We start from the raw sequence: 18,050 nt of genomic DNA, 5'->3' as shown, positions 1-18,050 counted from the left end.
TATTAGAAAGGTTGTTTAAACCATTATGCACTTAAAATGTCACATTTGTTTTGCTACGTCTTTGACAAGCAGCTTTGAATGTTAATTTTTTCTGTTATTTACCTTTTCTTAATCAATTTTTTTTTAAAAAAACTAAAACAAACAAACAAACAATACTGAAAATGAATACATAAATGAATAAATAGCAACACTCAAGTGGCTAAAGCAGCAGGGCCGTAGCCTGCTTTTACAGATACCCAGGGCGTGAGTCTGGGGTCCCCCGCAAAATGTGTTATCTTTGGCATAAAGATTTTGTTTCACATAAGCACTTTTCCCCACTGTTGTAAGGACATGACTCTTGACAAGGCGTGCATTTATTTATGAGGCAAATGAATGGAGATCAGGATTTTCAAACTACTTTTCTTTGTCCAAGACAACTTTTACAGGATGTTTAAAACAAGTCAACAAGAAAACTTTGTTAACTCAGTTTGTACTGTAGTTTAGTAGACAGCTTAAGTTTGTGTTACTCATAGCCCGGTGCTCGACACATGTCCATTACATGAAACGTTAATGAATCCTGGCTATGTCCCACCAGTGCTCATCTACCAACTAACCTCACCAGGCAGAACAAAAAAGGCCTTATTCTTCATTTTGCAGACAAACTTTCAAGTTTGAACAGACCACTGACTACTTTTGCTCTTCTGTCCTTTTTCTTTTTGCCAGTCCAGCTTCAGTGCCAGCCATTACTAAGCAATACTGAAAAAAGCATTGAGAAATAATCAGTTCTAGTGCTAATAATCTTATTTTAAATGGTTGATTATGAAGAGGCAAATATATAAAAGTCGTATTACTTCAATAGCACTTTAAAAATCCTCTCAGGGCCTTTTAAAATATTAAAATTTAGCCATGCTGTTGAATAAATAAATAAAAATATTCATTCACTACAAATGTAAAAAAATGGAAATAAAGACTTGGCCATAAACACATTCGTCTGGAGCTCTTGGTAAAGATGTTTATCCCTTTCCTACTGGCTCCATTTCGCCTCAGGGTTATAGCTTGTTGAACATGAACGGTTAGTCAAGTGACTTTTTATTTGGAACTGCATGAAATGAAGGGTTGTAGGCCCAGGAAATTGAAGCCATACCCTCTTCCATAAAACTATTATAATTTAATTTCTGTTTTCATAAATCTCCTTGTGATCTGTCAGGTTATTTTTTGGGATCCATGCTGGGATTCATGACCAAGTGATGGTAGGGATTAAATTTCCTTTTGTTTTGTTGAACAAATAAATAGATAAATAAAAAGTTGTTGTTGTTTTTTCTAAATTGTAGAAGCAGCAACATTTAAAGAAAGAGACGTTAATTGCCAAGACTGTTAGCCTGTTAGCCTGTCTAAAAATACTGAACTGGATTTCAATTAAGCCGGACACAGTGGGCTCAACAGAAGTACTTTAATTTCTTTACATATAATCATACATTTTAATGCAATTTTTTTAATGCAAAACTTTATATTTTTCACTTTTATCCCCCACAAATCATCACTTTGTACTGTAGTTTTATCAAATACATTTCATGTATTGCTCCACCATTAGCTTTCTGTTTGGCAAAAGATCCGATTTAGCAGAGCAAATCTTCACTGTATGGTCTCCACTGTCCAGAATGAAAAGTTTATTCTTCAGTGACACCAGCCCAGTAGGGCGGATCAGATGGTCTCTCACCAGAGGAGACAGGTCCGGGCCTTTCTGCACATTCCCCAAACTCCAAATCATTCCTTGGTTAGAGTCTACCACAATAACGCCTCCATCACCAGCAAAGGCAACACCTGATATGTTGAGCCTCACTGTGGACAGCAGGCTTAGGCTGAAACTGTCTGCCTGATAAAGGAGGCTGAAATATGGAGAAAACACTTTTAATCTTGTGCGTTGGTGAAAACTTGGAGGATACTTCTCGTCAGGTAAATGCTCCACCACTGCAATGTTCCTGGTCAGCTGGCAGGAGGCCACTGTTTTTGGATGTTGAAGGTCTACAACAACGGGTTCATACTTCAGAATTACACCATGAATATAGTCCACTTTTATTTGGGACAGCACGCCAGCCTGATTGTCTGAGACCAAAATGTTCCCGTAGCTGTCTGTGTCAATACCCCAAGGAAGCATGAAGGGCTCTTTAACTGTCAATACATGGTTCCCTCTTGTAGTAAAAACCTTCACAGCTTGATCCCCTGCATCAGTCACCACCACGTAACCACAGGGTGTCACAGCAACATCCACAGGGTAACAGATCTCCCCAGCAGCTCGTCCTCTTGGCCCAAAGCTGTGCAGCTTCCTTCCCTGCGGACTAAACACCACCACCCTTTCCTCTCCATCATGCACCACCACTACTGTCCCAGAGGACCCTAAAACAGCTATCCCAGTGGGGTTGAAGAGAGTCCCCCATCCACCAAAACCCATAGAAAGATGTGGAGCTGTAGATGTCAGACTTGAGGCTATGCACAAACCTTCTTTTGAAGATACTGGACTCACAGAAAACATCAGCTCCTGGAGGTCTATAAGAACCTGGCAGGGGGAGGTGCTGTCAGCACTGCACAGCTGTCTACAGAATGGGCACTCCAGCTTCCTCAGGAGAGGGTGGGACAAAGCTGCGATGCATTCCAGACAGAGAACATGGCCACAGGAAAGGTTCTGTGGTCTGCGCTCCCTCTGCCGAGTGTTGAACTTCTCAAAGCACACTTTACACTCCAGTAAGTTGATCTGGATCTCTCTCAGAGCGCCCTCAGGACCCCTCAGAAAAGGACTCTTGGCCATGGCTGAAATATCCCTGAATGTCCTTTAAACTTACTGAGACTGCTCAGTCATCTGAGGAAGGCAGCAGGAAGTTCAGGAAACCAAAAGAGAGAGACTTGAAGCTCCAGTTGGATGGTGAGAAGGAAGGAGACAAGGAAAATGAAGCCAGAGGACTGCACCATTTTTGTCAACACACTCATGTCCCCTGCTTTAGGCCCAAATGGTCACGTGACATTTTACACTGCAATGAGGCTCTCTGCTGCCCTCCTCTGGTTAATAAGTTAAACAAAGATTACAAGTTTCAGAAGGCACAGCCCCCTCTCCCTCCGTGTTTGTGTTCTGCACAGAACAGCAGAACACAATAACATGAAACGGGAGTATAAAGTATGGCAACAGAGATAACCTGGGTGTTAAAAACAGTTTTATTGTGCCTTTTGGGTTTCTGCTGAGTAATTTCTGCTGGCTAGATCCTCAGAGTCTATTTAGCAGGGGATAAAGTAATGGAATCTCTGACTTTGCTGTTTTTTCTCTTTCCACAACATGAGGTGTCCTTTCAAACAACATGTTGTTGTAGGTCAACACGAGGCAGCAGCTATTTCTGTCTGTATTTCATGGTGTGCAGACTGAGTGAAATCTGATCCAAGATGGGCAGTTCTTGAGTCAGCCAATGCGGCACTGCTTTGCTGCTGCAGGCCACTCTTCAGAGGTTGAGCAAGGTCATCCATGGTTTCCCATTGTGAAGCACATTATCAGCCTTTCACAAGCCAGTACTAACATGGTTTTCTGATGATACGTAAAGTGATTATTGATCAAAGTAGACAGTAAGAGTAGTGGTGCTACTGCTCTATTAGATAACATAAGAGAGGAAATAACTCAAAACAACTCAGAGCTCAAGACGAAATGTAAAACCCTTTTAATGTAATGTTTTAATATGTTCCATTATTTCACAGTGAAAAAGAACAGCACAAGTCCTTTTCAACAAAAAATGCTTTTGGCAAATTACACCTACATCCAGAGACAATGTACCATTTATAGCGTCTACTGTAGCACTGGAGCCTGGTCCATTCCACAGAGGTCAATGTCTGGATTGTCGAGGATTATCTGAACTGAGATGAGGCTGACGGAGCGATGGAAATAAATCTTCAATACGGCACTCAAGCACAAAGAAGAATCAAACATCTAAAGCCAAAACTTCAGTAAAAACCTAGAAAAGTCAGGAATAAAAAAAAGAACATGCAGACAGGCACAAGGGTAGATTAAAATGTTACAATGACAGTGAGTGACAAAACATGACAATACTGGCATCCTGGTGTGTGGTGTAATATACTTTTGTAACGTTTCCTACTTAAACACTCCATTTGATTTGACACAGCCATGCAAACGCAAGAAGGTTGACGGTAAAACGAAGCCCCCTGCACAAGGACAGGCTTAGACTGACAACACATGCACAAAATTCAACGGATGCCCTCAGATATATCAGTACTATAAAAAAATGATAGCAGCCACAGATGAACAGGAGAGTAAAATCACTCATAGTCACAATGATTCACAGAATACTCAAACATTACAAAATGTACAGTATTTGCAGAAAACATTCCGAAAAGTGCTTAAACTGTGTGCTTTGCTTTGTTCGTGGTCAAACAAACACTTCAGTCCATGATCCTACCCAGCAAGAGCCTCCTTGCATTAAAACACCGCCCACATTCGAGCTCACGAAACAAGTGTGAACATCTTTGACAGATGCCAGTAAAAGCCTTTCTGTGCAATAAACATAGAGGCTCCATTTAATGTGATAAATTCTACATGATGGCTTTCAAACATTGAAATGTGTTGGACCAACATACTGCAGTTAAGGCTGGTGTCAACCAGTCAAATGTACATTAACCATTAGTGATATACAGTATTATAAGATAAATGTTTGTAAATTATACTTCATCGGCTACAATGATCATGCAGTCATATCTAGAACTGGTAATCTTGATCGCCATCTCTTTCTTTCTCACACTAACACACACATTACCTCTGTCTTTACACACAAACCTGTGATAAGTGGTTTAGGAGTTTTCTATGACTACAGCACACATCCAAGCGTGCGTCCCTGTAGTTCAAGCCACTATGCACTCCTAATAACACTGCATGAACCTGCACCTTTCCTGTCTCCACTCCTTCTACTGTATGTAGGGGCTTTGTAGACTTCAAATATACCAAGAAGTAGCTGTATCTTCACCCCCTTGTAAATGTGTGATTTTTCACAGCAGGTTTCTTGGATGGAGTTCAGGAATCAACATCAAGCCTCTCAATCGCCGACTCCTACTGGCTATCCAAACCATTGATGGAACCAGTCTTTGGTGAGAGCTTTCCTCGATGTCTGATTGTAGGGCTGTCGTCGTCCACCGCTGTCTCCCCTGAAACATCAAACACTTAGAAATGAGTTTGTTTAAAAAATAAAGAGTACATGTAAAAGACCACTCTAAACACTGGGTGTCCGTAAGATGAGTTACTGTACCTTTAAACCCCTCTGACACATGACCAGCAGATTCTGTGTAATTACTGTCTTCACATTCTGAGAGGCTCTGTGAAAGAAGAAGTTCAGACACATGACACACATGCTGTTGACTGGACAGGGAACATCTAGCAGCTAACTGACCCAGAACAGCACCAATTCATGCAGCTTTGTTTAGACATGGCATGATGCAGTCTTTTTTTTGCATGTTCTCAATTCTGCTGTGAATTACTTTATAGATTTTATAATCAATCATACATGACACTAAATCCCAGTTGTTGTTTTTTTCTACTGTTCAATAAGGTACAACCACAGAGAGATTAGACATGGAGCATTACTGTGATCAACACTGTAGCTGTATGAAGATTGCTTTTTTCTTTTTTTTACAACTATAACCCACATAATTGCTACAACATTTACAGCTCAGTAGCCAGTGAATTACCAAATTACTCAATTCAAACAGAAAGATAGATGCAAGGCTGACAAAGAAATAGAATGTGCAAGGTCATGGATCACGATATAAGCTTAGCAGATTACTTTTATAAGTTTCACATATATGTGACATCACTGTGCCATTTTTTTCCACGTAAATCAATCAGTCACAAAAAACAGTCACGTGTCACTGAAGTTAAAAACAGATTTTAACAATGATCATTGTTTAATATTGATAGTTTGACAGCCTTTGCAGGGGAAAAACACTTAAAGTAATTGACATACCTTTTCTCTAGGGCCATAATTTTCAGCAAACCACACCATTCCATACAGGCACAGGAATGTAATGAAGGCCTAAAAACAGATCAAACATGATGGACACTGTTTAATGATTCATGGAAAATCCATTATCAATAACTTACAGCAAGTTAAACTTTTCACAAGTGGAAACAGAGAGGTATGTATGGAAAAGATGGTCTTCAGCAGAGTTGAGCTACATGACTTCATGTATTCTACAGCATAATAAACATAAAACTCAAATCTAAAAGTGAAATGCATCAAAGCTTTGATGCTCATCTTACCAAACACAGCAGCCAGAGAATCACATAGAGGATCTGTGTTTTAGAGAACAAGTCTTGTCCAAACTTAATGCAAGCCAAGGCCTCCAGAAAGGCTATTGCCCTGTGAGAGGGGGAAAAAAAAACAGACAACACTGACCCATGACCCACAGTAACCTTTCACGTTGACCAAAAACAGAAGCTCAAAGCAAACATGCCCGGGTGTGACTTCTACCATTTCATGAAGCCTCACATGTTTAGATTTGCACCATCTTTATCTTACATCATGTGGCTTTCTGATATACGCTTAAAGTTTACACATAAATAGAGCGTGAGTAGAACTAAAACTGGTGGTCACACTGAGTCAAGGCTGCACTTACCCAAACACCCAGCACTGGGTCCCGACTCTTTTGCACTGTGTGTCTGTTAGGTATGCGTAATACTGCCTGAAGCAAAAAAAAAAAACAAACATAAATGTTCACCTGCAGGTTGAGTCAGTTTTTGTCGTTACAGTACACCTGTTGAACAAACTGTCAAAACGAAGATCTGAATGGAAGCATTTGGTACTGTACAATATTGACACAATGTAGCTTGATTGGTTTGTAAAGATCACCTCTTCACAAATATAACCACATTGAGTGTTTACCTCACTGTTGGAGCAGTGATGATACCAACAAACAGGATCCGACACCAGCTGAGTGCGTGGCTTGCTGGAAAGACGAAAATATGCTTGAGGAAGAATGTGTTCAACTCTGTAAGCTGTGGATCAATGGAAAAGAGAAAGACATGGTTAATGTAAATTTCTTTGGTAGGTTTGACATTCTATGCAAAGAGATTGTGTTCATGGGAACATATGCGCTTTTTATTGAGTCCCCATTATGTAAGGCAGAGATCAACGTGACAACTAAACTTAATGTTAGACAAACACCATGTGAATACTAGAACAACTTTTAAGTAGGGTGATGACATCAAGTCCCATGTGCTTAAGTGCAAACCCAAGACAAAAAAACAGTGTCAATGTTCTTTTTGTATTTAATTTTTTGTAACCAGTTTATGTCATGGTGCTTTTTCCCCTGCAGATATTTTCACCTGTGGAGGTTGATAGATTCAGGTGTTGCAAGCAACTTGAACTGTTCACAAATTTCACATGAACTGATGTTCTACAAGTATAAAACTCTTCTTAAAAAAAAACTCTAGGTGGATACTAGGACATCAACCAACAAAGGTTTTCTAACAATGCAGGTTTCAGTTGATTTAACAAATTGGCAGCTATAACAGCAGTTTACACAGGAGTGTACTACATCCTAACTGACATGCTAAACGGTCTGTCCTCATGCAGAGTTGAGCTGGATTGTTTCCTTCTTAATTCACAAACCTTAGTAATGACTGTTTGGAACGGAAGTAGAGCTGGGGGCTACTAAGTAAAGAAGAAGGAAGGACTACTGTGTTTCATTTCCGTATAAGAATGAGAGAAACCGCAGCTTTCAAAGCTGAAGCAGCTGACGGCTAAAAGCACAACGTTTTTAGTTAACCCTCCTCTGTACAACAAGTTCATCTAAATTCTCAATCCATGGTTGACTGGTGTCAATAAATTGCTCCAACCTGTCTTTGACAAAAGGATTAGCAGCTAATGTGTAGACAGGAGGAAACTTTGCATTATATGGATCCATGTGAGACAGGTTTTAGCTTTCAACAACACAGAAGGTAATTAGATTAGCCTGGACTTAGCACAGGATGATCCCCGACTAGTCAGCACTTAGTCACCATGAGATAATGGGAGAGGATTTCTTGCTGACCCACCTGCCAGATAATCATGAAGAGATAGACACCCATCACTCGCTGAAGGGAAGACTTTGGGTCCAGCCAGCGGACATAGGTCCAGCTCGCAGGGGTGAACTGTAACACGGCTCGTTTGATCTTCCCTGTGGTGGTGTGGATGTCCCTGGATGGAAACACACAAGAGAGGGATTACAATAAGTTGCAGATAGATTACAAATAAGTATTATATCAGGGCAGAAGACAAAGCCAGATGAAAGGAACCCAATCACATTAATGATTCAAGTCCACTCCACCTAGATGAACTATTGCGATCTGATTTCAAAACAATAATTTGTGCATACTAGTGAACAATAAACCACCATGAGTTGACTTTTTGAATCATTCTGACTTCAGTTTTGTTATACTGATCCCCATTTTTGCATGGCCAATACAAGCAAACAAGTGAAACCTGATTGTGTATTGTGTACAATGTATTAGTGAGATCATATTGGTGATAACTAAATTGGTACCCAATGAAATGAATGTCACTGCCTCACAATAAAACCCTCATTTGCCTTTTCGAAACCTGTGATTAATTTGGAAAATTCATCTGAAAGAAACTGGATGCTTTTCTGCTGGTATCGCTTACACAAACTATGGATCAACACAAATCAGAATGGAATCTCAACATATTTGGAGATCATACTTAATACTGGCCCAGTGGTAGGTCCTCATCTCCAAAAAGCGGCAGACAGTCATGCCAAGCCAGATGCCTCCTCCGTTGCAGAGCAGAATGTCCAGAATCACCTGGTCCCACCAGCACTCAGCAAAGTTAGGCAGCAGATGCATGAAGAACAGCTACAGGATAAGAAGATTAGGAGGCAAGAGGGTTTGCTTAGGAAATGTTAATAAAAATGACCAAACCCATCAGTTTCTTTTGGATTAACTCAGTCACCAGGTTAGTCGACTCTTAAAGTCTCATTTGTGAGAGGAAAGACAGAAGGAGAGGCAGGAGGTGAGATGTTAAATGAGTGCTAACTGTATCTAGTACTTGCTTACCTCAGTGAGCTCCCATGTAATACTTATGGTCCAGCAGAGGCCGTAGCTACGAATAAGCAGAGCCTTCATACCCCAGCCCCAGAAATGACTGAATGCAAAAATGTCAAAATGGCTCAGGATTCTCTCCCAGGTGATGACATGGCAGTTCACAGCGTATTCCTGCAGAGAGCAGCGTACTTAGCCTCATCACCATGACTAAATATCCCATGATAGAAAAAGCACTTCGAAAGATTGTATGCACTTAAGCCTGCATCACTCACCATTATATCTGCCTCTCTCTTGGCATAGCGCAGGTTTGGGTCCAACCAGTACATGAGCTGCTTTACCTGCTGCCAGTTGAGGAAGATGATGAAAACCAGGAAGAGGAAGTACAAGACGCTTAGACCTAAACAGTAAAGAGAGATGACATTTACAACGGGAATTTATGATTCAATCAATAAGCAGTACTTGCCCTATGAGACATACTCACCAAAAACTATTCGCCATATTGCAGGATGTGGCCTTGTGAATGGACCTACAGTAAAGGACATCAAGACACTTTGTCAAAGATAATGTCTAATACATGTGCAAAACGGACACAGACTTTTCATCATGCCAGACTATGTTTTGGTGATATTTTTTCACATTTTCCTTAACACTATTCTTTCATTTTGCACACGGCTAGATGTGATTTAAGGTCTGGAAAAGGAGATTAAATTCCATGTGATGAGAATCAACATACAAGAGCAGGAAAAACTAACTCTTGCTGTGCTTTGTTGAATGAGCTTTTTAACTCATTGGTTCATGTTTGTTATTATCTGCCAATTTGCAAACATTTGATGTATGCACATTACTGAATAAAACTGTCTTCAGTGTCAGTTGGTACCCACCATTTGGAAATGCCAAAACACTAATGACCAGGAAAAAGGAGATCACCAGGATGAGCCCCACCCAGAGATTACTGTCAGGATTTCCATCATCTCTGCAAGCAGGATAAACAGACATTAAAGTCAGTTAAACATCACATGTATTAATTAAAATCAACAGTTAGTGTTCCATATAACACGTATTGTGGTTCTTACTGAAACTATTACTGTTAGTGGGTTTATATCTTCTTCTGCTTGCTGAACAAATCATTTCTAATTCAGATAACCACTTTGTATGTGACGTTATGACACGTTTCCCTGCGTGTTATATTGTTGTAGCTAATGTCAACACATTAAAACTGTGTTCATCTCTACAGCCGTTAATACTGACTTACGTTCTGACAGATACGTTAATGCTGAGTAATGAGTTACGCTATTGTTTTCTTGTGACTGTAAACAATATTTTTCCGTTATAGATTCCTTAGAGTAGCTAAAAGCTAGCTAACCTCCCTGTGTAAACCTGGCTCTGTCAGAGCATCACTGTTAGCTCACCAGGCTAAGCACCGTGCTAACGTTAGCTGTGAGTCTCTTACCTTGTGAAGGCAAAATACATCAAACTGAGCACCGTGCATGTCAGCAGTGTTATCGTGTGCGGCCTGTAGAAAAACTCTATAGTGATATCTTCAACTTGCTGCTCGTTTATCATTCGGAAATGCATCCTATAATTCACATCATCCTTGCTCAAGGTATGAGATCCGCTGTATACGGACGCCATGGATGGACGCAGCAGCAGCAGCAGCAGCAGTTCCTCACATTAGCATGAGAAAGTGATCAAGCCAGCAGCAGCGACCACGAAAACTGCCACAACACGCGGGGAAATTAAGAGATATGGTCACATAGCGAGCTCAGCAGGATGTAAGGTAAAGGTGACAGCTGAGCAGGAAGAGCCACAGAGGGTTAAAAAAGAAGGAAAGACAGTTACAGAGGAATTGTTCACTTTTGATTTTGATTGGTGTTCATGATTGTAGGGAGTGTCCGGACGCGGAAGAGTTCACATGCCCTCCTGCATCATGTGCTGCAATGATTGTTTTCAAGCTGACCTCCGTGCAAAGACTTCAAAGCGTGTTAAATGAACCGAGACTGACTTTTAAATGTAGCCAATTAGTTACAGGCGTTATTAATCGAATGTTTAACAAGTACGCAAGTCTATAGTCTACTTTTAGAGAACTTGTTACAGTTGTACAACAGCCCGAAGTGATTCGAATGTCAAATGAATGTTGTTCCACGACTACATCCTTCTCTGAAAGTTAAATTTACTTGGCTTCATCTGGTGTGTGATCGACTCCCCCTTGTGGCAGCTCATGGTTTTGCTGTTACAACCATAAATCCTCTCAGTTCCCAGCAGGGGGCATTGTCAGCGCACGCACGTTTTTTAACAGTCTATGCTCACGCATTAAGATCTATGATCAGCACAAAGTTTGTGAAAACTTCAACCACTTATAACATGAAAATATAAACGATGACAGATTTTTAGCTCTTATATTTTCCTGCAATTTATCAGCGTTGGAGAAAAAAAATGTAGGATTCACTCAATAAACATTACAGAAAAATAGTTTTGAGAAAGATGGCTAGGGGTTCACAATGCTAATAGTTGTGCACTCAGAGTAGTCTATTATTTTATAATTGTTTGCGATAACTCTTCTCTTTTGAGAGGATTTAAAATTCAATATAGTTTATAACACTACAAAACGTTTATACATTTTTATTTTCCTGAAATGAATTTTATTATTGTACCATGCGTTATAAAAGATGAAAAAAATGTCATTGCAGAACAAAACAGTCGCCTTTATTCACAGAAGAGTTATTAAAAGATACAAAAGTAAAACTGGATCCACAAATTTTACACAAATGTACACAAAAAAAGTACAAAAACTTACATTAATCGGAAAAAATATAAGATTTAACAAATAACAATTATAACATAGTTTCTATCGTTTTTACATGCAGTTTGCTGTTTTCATATGACATTCATTAGCCGCCCTTAACATTCAAAGTTATTCAAAAGCAAGTTATCTGGAATTTCAATGACTGTTGTCTGATGATGGCATTGGTTGCAGGATCAGTTTATAGAATTGAAAAAGAGGCTGTATTCAGGTGATTTTTTTTTTTTGTCTTAAGCCCATTATTTCAATCCCCCTGTTTCAGCAGTATGATTGGCTGTAGAAAAAAACAACAATGAGTTAGTTGCATATAATCAGAATCCTGGCACTATGCATTTTTATGCATGTTCAAAGACAAAGCCCTACCAAAGTGTTGAAATGTTGTCTGCAGACAGCTTTACTCAACCAGTAGGTCAAGAAAAGGGCTATGAACTTCTCAACCACCAGCAGAGTCAGGATCAGGCTGTCGATTCCCTCAATGAGCTGCTGCTATAAAAATGATAAACAAATTGATGAATAACAACTAAAAAATTGAATTAACCAGAGGATTATCATTTAAATAAAAGGCTTTTTCTTTCACCTTGTGTTTTTCTGGGATTCCTATTGACCCAAAATGAATCCACAATGCACATAAAATGACTGCCACAATGGACCAAAAGAGGCTGATGATGTTTAGAGAGAACGACAGCTTCGTCTAGTGAAAAGTGCAGAAATGATTCAGGCCTTAAGACATCATTAAAGGCATCATTGTGAGCACCGCCCAAAGAAATAAAACAGAATTAGTGAATAATTACAATAAACTAATTGAAATGTTGTTTAACCAACCAGGATGACAGAACTTGTCAAAATCATTACATTCAATTATTACAATTTACAAACGAAACTGTAAATGGTTTGATCATTTTTCTTTTGAATGTTAATCTGCTTCATCAAAAACAAACCTTAAAACAACCAAATTATAATCTTACCACGTGGATGTTTGGAGACCGCCCTGCAGCATAGGACAGCATACCAGAGATCACAAACTGAGATATTCATTTGAAAAAAAAAAAAAAGCGTCATTATATAAAATGATACAGCAATAATAACCAGTAATAATCTTTTGTAAACATGAGTTAAGGTATGAAAGATATTCATCATTGTTCTCCTGATGAGTTGTCACAGTAACAGGAAGTAGAAGATTAAATGCATACAATATGTTTGCTTAAATGACAGTAACTGTAAAAAGAAAGCACAAAGACTAAATTTCGGATATTTATTTTCTGAATTTAGAATATTATTAGAATAGGTATATTATTTTTGCATATTTCTTTACCACACAGCTGGGTACAGCTAGGATCCAAATTTGTATCCCGTCATGGTTTCCTGCGTAGCCAGAAATCAAACTTAGAGCAACAATGAACACACCAGCCATGGTCTGAGCTGCCTATAAGAAACAGAGAAACACTGGGTTACAGTGCTGAATTTTATTCACAGAGATTCATGATTGTCTGTAAATGGTCCACCTTACTCCAAGAGGTTTGGGTTTTCCTTTGACAGCAAACAGCTTGTAGGAGTCTTTGTACACACAGTGAAACTTCTCAGGCATCAGGTGATCCCCGCTGCCACCTCTCAGAGACCCGATGGGAATGGTGATGATCATTGAATCATCACATACAAATGTCTTCTTCATCGTCCTGTGGGCAAGATCAAAAAGTGAATCAGATTTTGCCACTGCATCACTCAGTCCTCAAAGTTGTAGGTAACAGGTACTTACCTTTGATTTTATGCTTTTATCTTGAGTCAGACCTCAAATCCTCCTTGCGTGAATAGGGTTCAGTGAGGAAATGACCTGACACGCCACTGGTCTATGTGTCTTGCTCTTTCTCTCAACCCCCTATCTCTCACACACACACATACACACAACTGCACGCACAGACAAAACTATGAACCCACAAACAGCTTGCTGGCTGACTTTAAAACCTGTCTAAGATGTTAAACAGACCTTGTAGTTTGAATTTCTTGTAAACATATGTACTTGATACATACTTTATACATTTATATGAGGACAGATTTTTTTCTTGTTTTTACACAAGTACGATGAAGACATGATGATGTTATTGACACCCTTCTGCTTGATGGAGGAAGTGAAGGTGTAAGGTGACCTCCTCTTTCAAAGAATTTACAGGGAAGTGAAAATTTTGACTAAAGGCTGAGGCGTTTTAGACGGACTGACTGAGTAAAATCAATTCTTCTCAAGCTTTACCAAGGTAAGAATTTAAATTTGACTTCTTTATTGAGTTGTATTGAAGAAACAAAGGTTTTGGACATATTTGCTGTAGAGGACATCAATTTGCAAGTATCATGTTTGACTTACCATACCTCTTTACTCAAGAGGGTCAGAAGTGTGAGGAATGACTGACTTATTAACTGTAGGATTCTAGATTTAATTAAAAAAATCAAACATTTTAATTTAAAACCTCTGTAATTTTCTCTGACAGTTTAACATATCACATGTGTTTGAACTGGCCAAAAAAAATAACCTTTGACAAAAGACTGAATGTTACTTGTAATTGTGTGAAGCTAAAATGTAATTTTGGATAATCTGGACAAATGAAAAGCACTACTACAACCAGTTCATAATAAAACCCTGTACTTGATCATCCTTTATCTTAAATTAAGATTATGAAACATGCATTACCTTCAAACCTACTAAAGTAACTAAAGCCTTTCATTTTGAACTCATGTGAAAAACTCATGCTTGAATTGTTCTGTTTTTAAGCTCATGGAGTTTATCACAGCTGTATCATGTACTAATGATGTATCAGATTGCACTTTACTGCCATCTTTCATCTGCTATTTCCTTCCTACTCTGCTGTTCAGGAGAGCATCATGGCCTGTGCAGATGTAGACATGGACATCCACGGAGATGAAGAGGAGACGCACAGAGCTGGGAGGAGAGAGTCCCCGATAGTTCGACAATACCAGGCTACAGAGCTGCTGCCAGGGGTCACAGGGCCGCTGCATGATCTGCTGCAGAAACAACCTGCTGTGCTCGGGGTAAGACTGACTGAGCTATTCAGTGATATACTAAAAAAAATCAATGCAGTTTTGCAGCTTATAAAAACAAAGCCTTTAAAAATCTAACTGTTAGAATGTTTAGACACTGAATCTTGATTTAAAACTTTTGATTTTGGATGCTGGTTTTATCAGTTTTATTAGTTATTTTTATCATACTGTGCATATCACCCCCTCTCCCCACATTTCTAAACTTTTTTTTAATCACATAAAAAGGCAAAGACAGTTTTATGGGTTTTTTTTGTTTGTTTAACTTTTGATGTGATGAATGCAAGAGACCACAGTGTTCCTGAGCTGCTGTTTGACTGGATTTTACTGCTTTAGATCAACACATCTGAAAGTTAAAAGAACAAACCACATCTAGAAAATTTTAAATGAAAACAAATACTGAACCTAACAATCTTTACCTGTGAATTCCTGTGCTTTAGGGCCAAAAGCTTCATGCAATGCACCTTTATGTGTAAATGTACGGCCTCAAGCTTTCTACTTGTCTTGAAAATACATCATATATCTTTTAAATCTTGAAAAGACTTATCCCAGCAATCTGTCACACTGTTGCTCTTTTATTATTTTCTGTGACTTAATTAATTGAAAACAAAAATCTTATTGTTTATTCCTGTCATTTTGATACATCTCAATTTATAAGCAGACATGTGCAAGATCCCTTTCTGGCAAAATAAGATAAGGAGTCTTATCTCAGGTTAAGCCACCATGAATAGAGCATCCTGTCGCTTTTAGAAATTTACAGTGGCAGAGGAAACTTCCCCTAAAAAGCAGAAATCTTGTGCAGAATCAGACTTGTGTCAGACAGCCACCTTCCTTGAATGTGTTGGGGTTGGGGAGGGCAATACAGAAAGAGAAAAATTGACAGAATTCAAAAATTAACAAATTAAGTCTGTTAACAGCAATGCTCCAGAAGAATCTACAAAACAAGGGAGCTCAAAATCTTGCAGAAAGATCTGTAGTCAATAACTTTTATCCTCATCGGGTTATAGGAGTGGTGCTGGATGCAAGGCTGAAGTGATCTTAGGCAGTCATCTCATGAGAACAACTGGACTGAACTGCTCACTGATGTTGTCTGGTCACGTCAATCAAAGCGTGTGAAGATGCATATGTTAAAGCTTCTCATCTCCTCTTTTTTTTACTGTTTAATTATATACACAAAGATAGTTATAGACTTTGACCAACCTTTCAGTGATCCTACTTCCATAGTTTGCAAAGCATCATCATGCACTCAAAATTAAATACATGCTCTTTTTTTACAGGAAGTATGAACAGTATATCTTTATGTGATGTATAAACTCTGCATTCACAGGCTAGAATAACAGAAGAAGCTAATTTAAACTAGGTACTTATAAGAATAACACCAATGTTGTCGTTTTTGTTTCCTCCATATGTGGCCTGAGTGATAAGATCTTAATCTGTCCTCAAGATGCATCATCTATAGTTAAGGCTGCCTGCTTGTAATGAAAACAGATGTAAACAGCCTCAAAAACTCAGATATAAGAGTAAGACATTTTATAAACACAAACATATATATAATTTTTGTTCTGCACAATTTCCCCATCTCAGGTAGGCACATTACAAAAAGAGTGTATGAAGCCAAGTGTTTCTTTACACAAGAGTGTTAAAGTTCCTCCATACCGTGCAAATTTACAGGCATGCTCAAAACATAACTGATTAATGAAATCTTGAGATGTCATGCTTTTATGAACAAAACAACAAAAAGGCACCGATACATAACATCTCAGGCTTCATGAGTTCTCATTTTTTTTTTACTGTTTTTACTGTTTTTACTCTTACCCCGTCAGTCTGTGCAGGTGGTGAGCGGCCTCCTCAGTATCGGATTGGGATTTCTTTTTGCTTTAGCCCAGGACATGACTGACTCCTATTTCACTATGTTCAGGGTTTCCCACCTGACTGGAATACTTGTAAGTCTTTTCAGATTGCTTCAATTACAGAAATGAGCATCATCAAAAACCAGACAATGGGGTCACGAAGAGTGATTTGAGACACATATTAACGTGTAAAGCATCTGACCTCATTACAGATAGAAAGCCAGCTCTGCTTTAAGTCTTTGAAACACTTATGAGCCAGGTTTTTGTCCTCTGCAGTTTGTCATTGCTGGAATCATTTCCAATCTGTTATTCAAATATCCAAAACTACTTCCTGTAAGTACAACTCATAACCAAAACATATAGAATGATAGATATAACCTGAATCTATAAGAGTAAGTAATAACAAAAACACCCCTTACATTCCAGGCATCCTTTGGGGTCAACTGTGGCTGCATCATTGTAGGCACAGTTGCAGCTTGTATGATTAGCGTTGACCTGGCAGAGTGGAAGGAAAATAATGCTGACTTTCTTAAGGTAAGACTGGGGAATATGAAAAAATATTTCAGAGTTTATCTAGCAATGTAAGTTCACACAGTTATTGAAAAATAGAACAGATGTGCTTGTTGTTCGTTCTTCAACAGGTGGAGATGCTGGAGCTGTGTGTGTTGGGACTTGAAGTTTTTCTCTCTGCAGTTCTCTGCTTCTGGTTCTGTAAAGCGAAACGCACCAAATCTCACTGATCAAACTGTTAATGATTGAAGAAGAAATCGAAGGATTAGATGCTTGGTTATGTTTGCTCTGACAGAAAAGGTTCAGGGGGGTCTTTGCATTAATGCTACATTTTAATTCAGCAAATGAATTGGGTAATTTTAAGCTGTTTTGTATATTAAGTGTGGCTTTCCGTTCCACCTCGATTGCCTGTTTTGAAATTCAAACCCCTGCTGCACAGGCCAGGCTGTGGTTTGAGTATGATGTTTGACACAAACTGAGAACACCGGGCTTGTGGTCAGCAAATGTCAGCTTCTCGCATGTGAAAGAAAAACCACTTCTTCATGGTCCCCAACCTCTGCGTCTCTTTGCGCAACGGTAACTGCTGGTCTCTTAGTGCTGCTAAGGGTGTTAAAGAGGCGAGGGTCTCTTTGTGGTTTTCTACACTTGTGTTTGGTTATCAGTGGAAATATCTGCAACCTCTTATCACCTGCATTCACACTTTGAGCTGGTTTCACAGACAGGAAGCTGCTGTTTTAGGTTAGTTTTCAGTGAATGGTCCACAGTGGAGGGATCAAATGTAACTGTGAAA

General features: G+C 39.1%; 4 protein-coding genes across 4 annotated transcripts; 1 reads left to right on the top strand and 3 right to left on the bottom strand.

Annotated features, from left to right (window-relative positions):
- Positions 1-1,500: 1,500 nt before the first annotated feature.
- On the bottom strand, positions 1,501-2,985 carry LOC141801081 (E3 ubiquitin-protein ligase NHLRC1-like). Its single transcript, XM_074683981.1, has one exon. The coding sequence runs from the start codon at positions 2,780-2,782 to the stop codon at positions 1,538-1,540; it is 1,245 nt and encodes a 414-aa protein (XP_074540082.1). The 5' UTR covers positions 2,783-2,985; the 3' UTR covers positions 1,501-1,537.
- Positions 2,986-3,673: 688 nt separating this feature from the next.
- Positions 3,674-11,168, bottom strand: ptdss1a (phosphatidylserine synthase 1a). The gene is made up of 13 exons (XM_074684360.1): positions 10,509-11,168; positions 9,940-10,031; positions 9,540-9,584; positions 9,331-9,455; positions 9,071-9,229; positions 8,718-8,869; positions 8,054-8,195; positions 6,900-7,012; positions 6,634-6,699; positions 6,278-6,377; positions 5,982-6,050; positions 5,268-5,334; positions 3,674-5,166 (listed from the first exon to the last, which is right to left on the bottom strand). The coding sequence occupies exons 1-13, from the start codon at positions 10,688-10,690 to the stop codon at positions 5,072-5,074; spliced, it is 1,407 nt and encodes a 468-aa protein (XP_074540461.1). The 5' UTR covers positions 10,691-11,168; the 3' UTR covers positions 3,674-5,071.
- Positions 11,169-12,102: 934 nt separating this feature from the next.
- On the bottom strand, positions 12,103-13,666 carry LOC141800612 (uncharacterized). The gene is made up of 7 exons (XM_074683274.1): positions 13,612-13,666; positions 13,366-13,531; positions 13,171-13,281; positions 12,824-12,880; positions 12,436-12,549; positions 12,222-12,338; positions 12,103-12,132 (listed from the first exon to the last, which is right to left on the bottom strand). The coding sequence occupies exons 2-7, from the start codon at positions 13,525-13,527 to the stop codon at positions 12,103-12,105; spliced, it is 591 nt and encodes a 196-aa protein (XP_074539375.1). The 5' UTR covers positions 13,528-13,531; positions 13,612-13,666.
- On the top strand, positions 13,462-18,038 carry LOC141800713 (uncharacterized). Its single transcript, XM_074683452.1, has 6 exons — positions 13,462-14,104; positions 14,718-14,894; positions 16,724-16,843; positions 17,027-17,083; positions 17,177-17,284; positions 17,392-18,038. Exons 2-6 carry the CDS (start codon positions 14,727-14,729, stop codon positions 17,488-17,490), a joined length of 552 nt encoding a protein of 183 aa, XP_074539553.1. The 5' UTR covers positions 13,462-14,104; positions 14,718-14,726; the 3' UTR covers positions 17,491-18,038.
- Positions 18,039-18,050: the final 12 nt, after the last annotated feature.

The sequence above is a fragment of the Halichoeres trimaculatus genome, unplaced genomic scaffold (genome assembly GCF_033239565.1).
Source record: "Halichoeres trimaculatus isolate MK-OKI-2021-1 unplaced genomic scaffold, fHalTri1.1 fHalTri1_scaffold_12, whole genome shotgun sequence".
Lineage (NCBI taxonomy): Eukaryota > Metazoa > Chordata > Actinopteri > Labriformes > Labridae > Halichoeres > Halichoeres trimaculatus.
The sequence above is the reverse complement of the archived record's forward strand: the minus strand, read 5'-3'. Positions and strand labels throughout refer to the sequence as shown.

What these genes read in the sequence shown, in the direction of transcription:
- LOC141801081 (XM_074683981.1), bottom strand. Translation starts at nt 2,782, where the DNA reads ATGGCCAAGAGTCCTTTTCTGAGGGGTCCTGAGGGCGCTCTGAGAGAG.
- ptdss1a (XM_074684360.1), bottom strand. Translation starts at nt 10,690, where the DNA reads ATGGCGTCCGTATACAGCGGATCTCATACCTTGAGCAAGGATGATGTG. An exon ending in TTACATGGGAGCTCACTGAG is followed by an intron (nt 8,870 to 9,070) that starts GTAAGCAAGTAC and finishes CTTATCCTGTAG; the next exon opens with CTGTTCTTCATGCATCTGCT. An exon ending in ATTATGGCCCTAGAGAAAAG is followed by an intron (nt 5,335 to 5,981) that starts GTATGTCAATTA and finishes CTTCTTTCACAG; the next exon opens with AGCCTCTCAGAATGTGAAGA.
- LOC141800612 (XM_074683274.1), bottom strand. Translation starts at nt 13,527, where the DNA reads ATGAAGAAGACATTTGTATGTGATGATTCAATGATCATCACCATTCCC. An exon ending in GAAAACCCAAACCTCTTGGA is followed by an intron (nt 13,282 to 13,365) that starts GTAAGGTGGACC and finishes TGTTTCTTATAG; the next exon opens with GCAGCTCAGACCATGGCTGG. An exon ending in GGTCTCCAAACATCCACGTG is followed by an intron (nt 12,550 to 12,823) that starts GTAAGATTATAA and finishes ACTTTTCACTAG; the next exon opens with ACGAAGCTGTCGTTCTCTCT.
- LOC141800713 (XM_074683452.1), top strand. Translation starts at nt 14,727, where the DNA reads ATGGCCTGTGCAGATGTAGACATGGACATCCACGGAGATGAAGAGGAG. An exon ending in CCCACCTGACTGGAATACTT is followed by an intron (nt 16,844 to 17,026) that starts GTAAGTCTTTTC and finishes TGTCCTCTGCAG; the next exon opens with TTTGTCATTGCTGGAATCAT. An exon ending in ATAATGCTGACTTTCTTAAG is followed by an intron (nt 17,285 to 17,391) that starts GTAAGACTGGGG and finishes GTTCTTCAACAG; the next exon opens with GTGGAGATGCTGGAGCTGTG.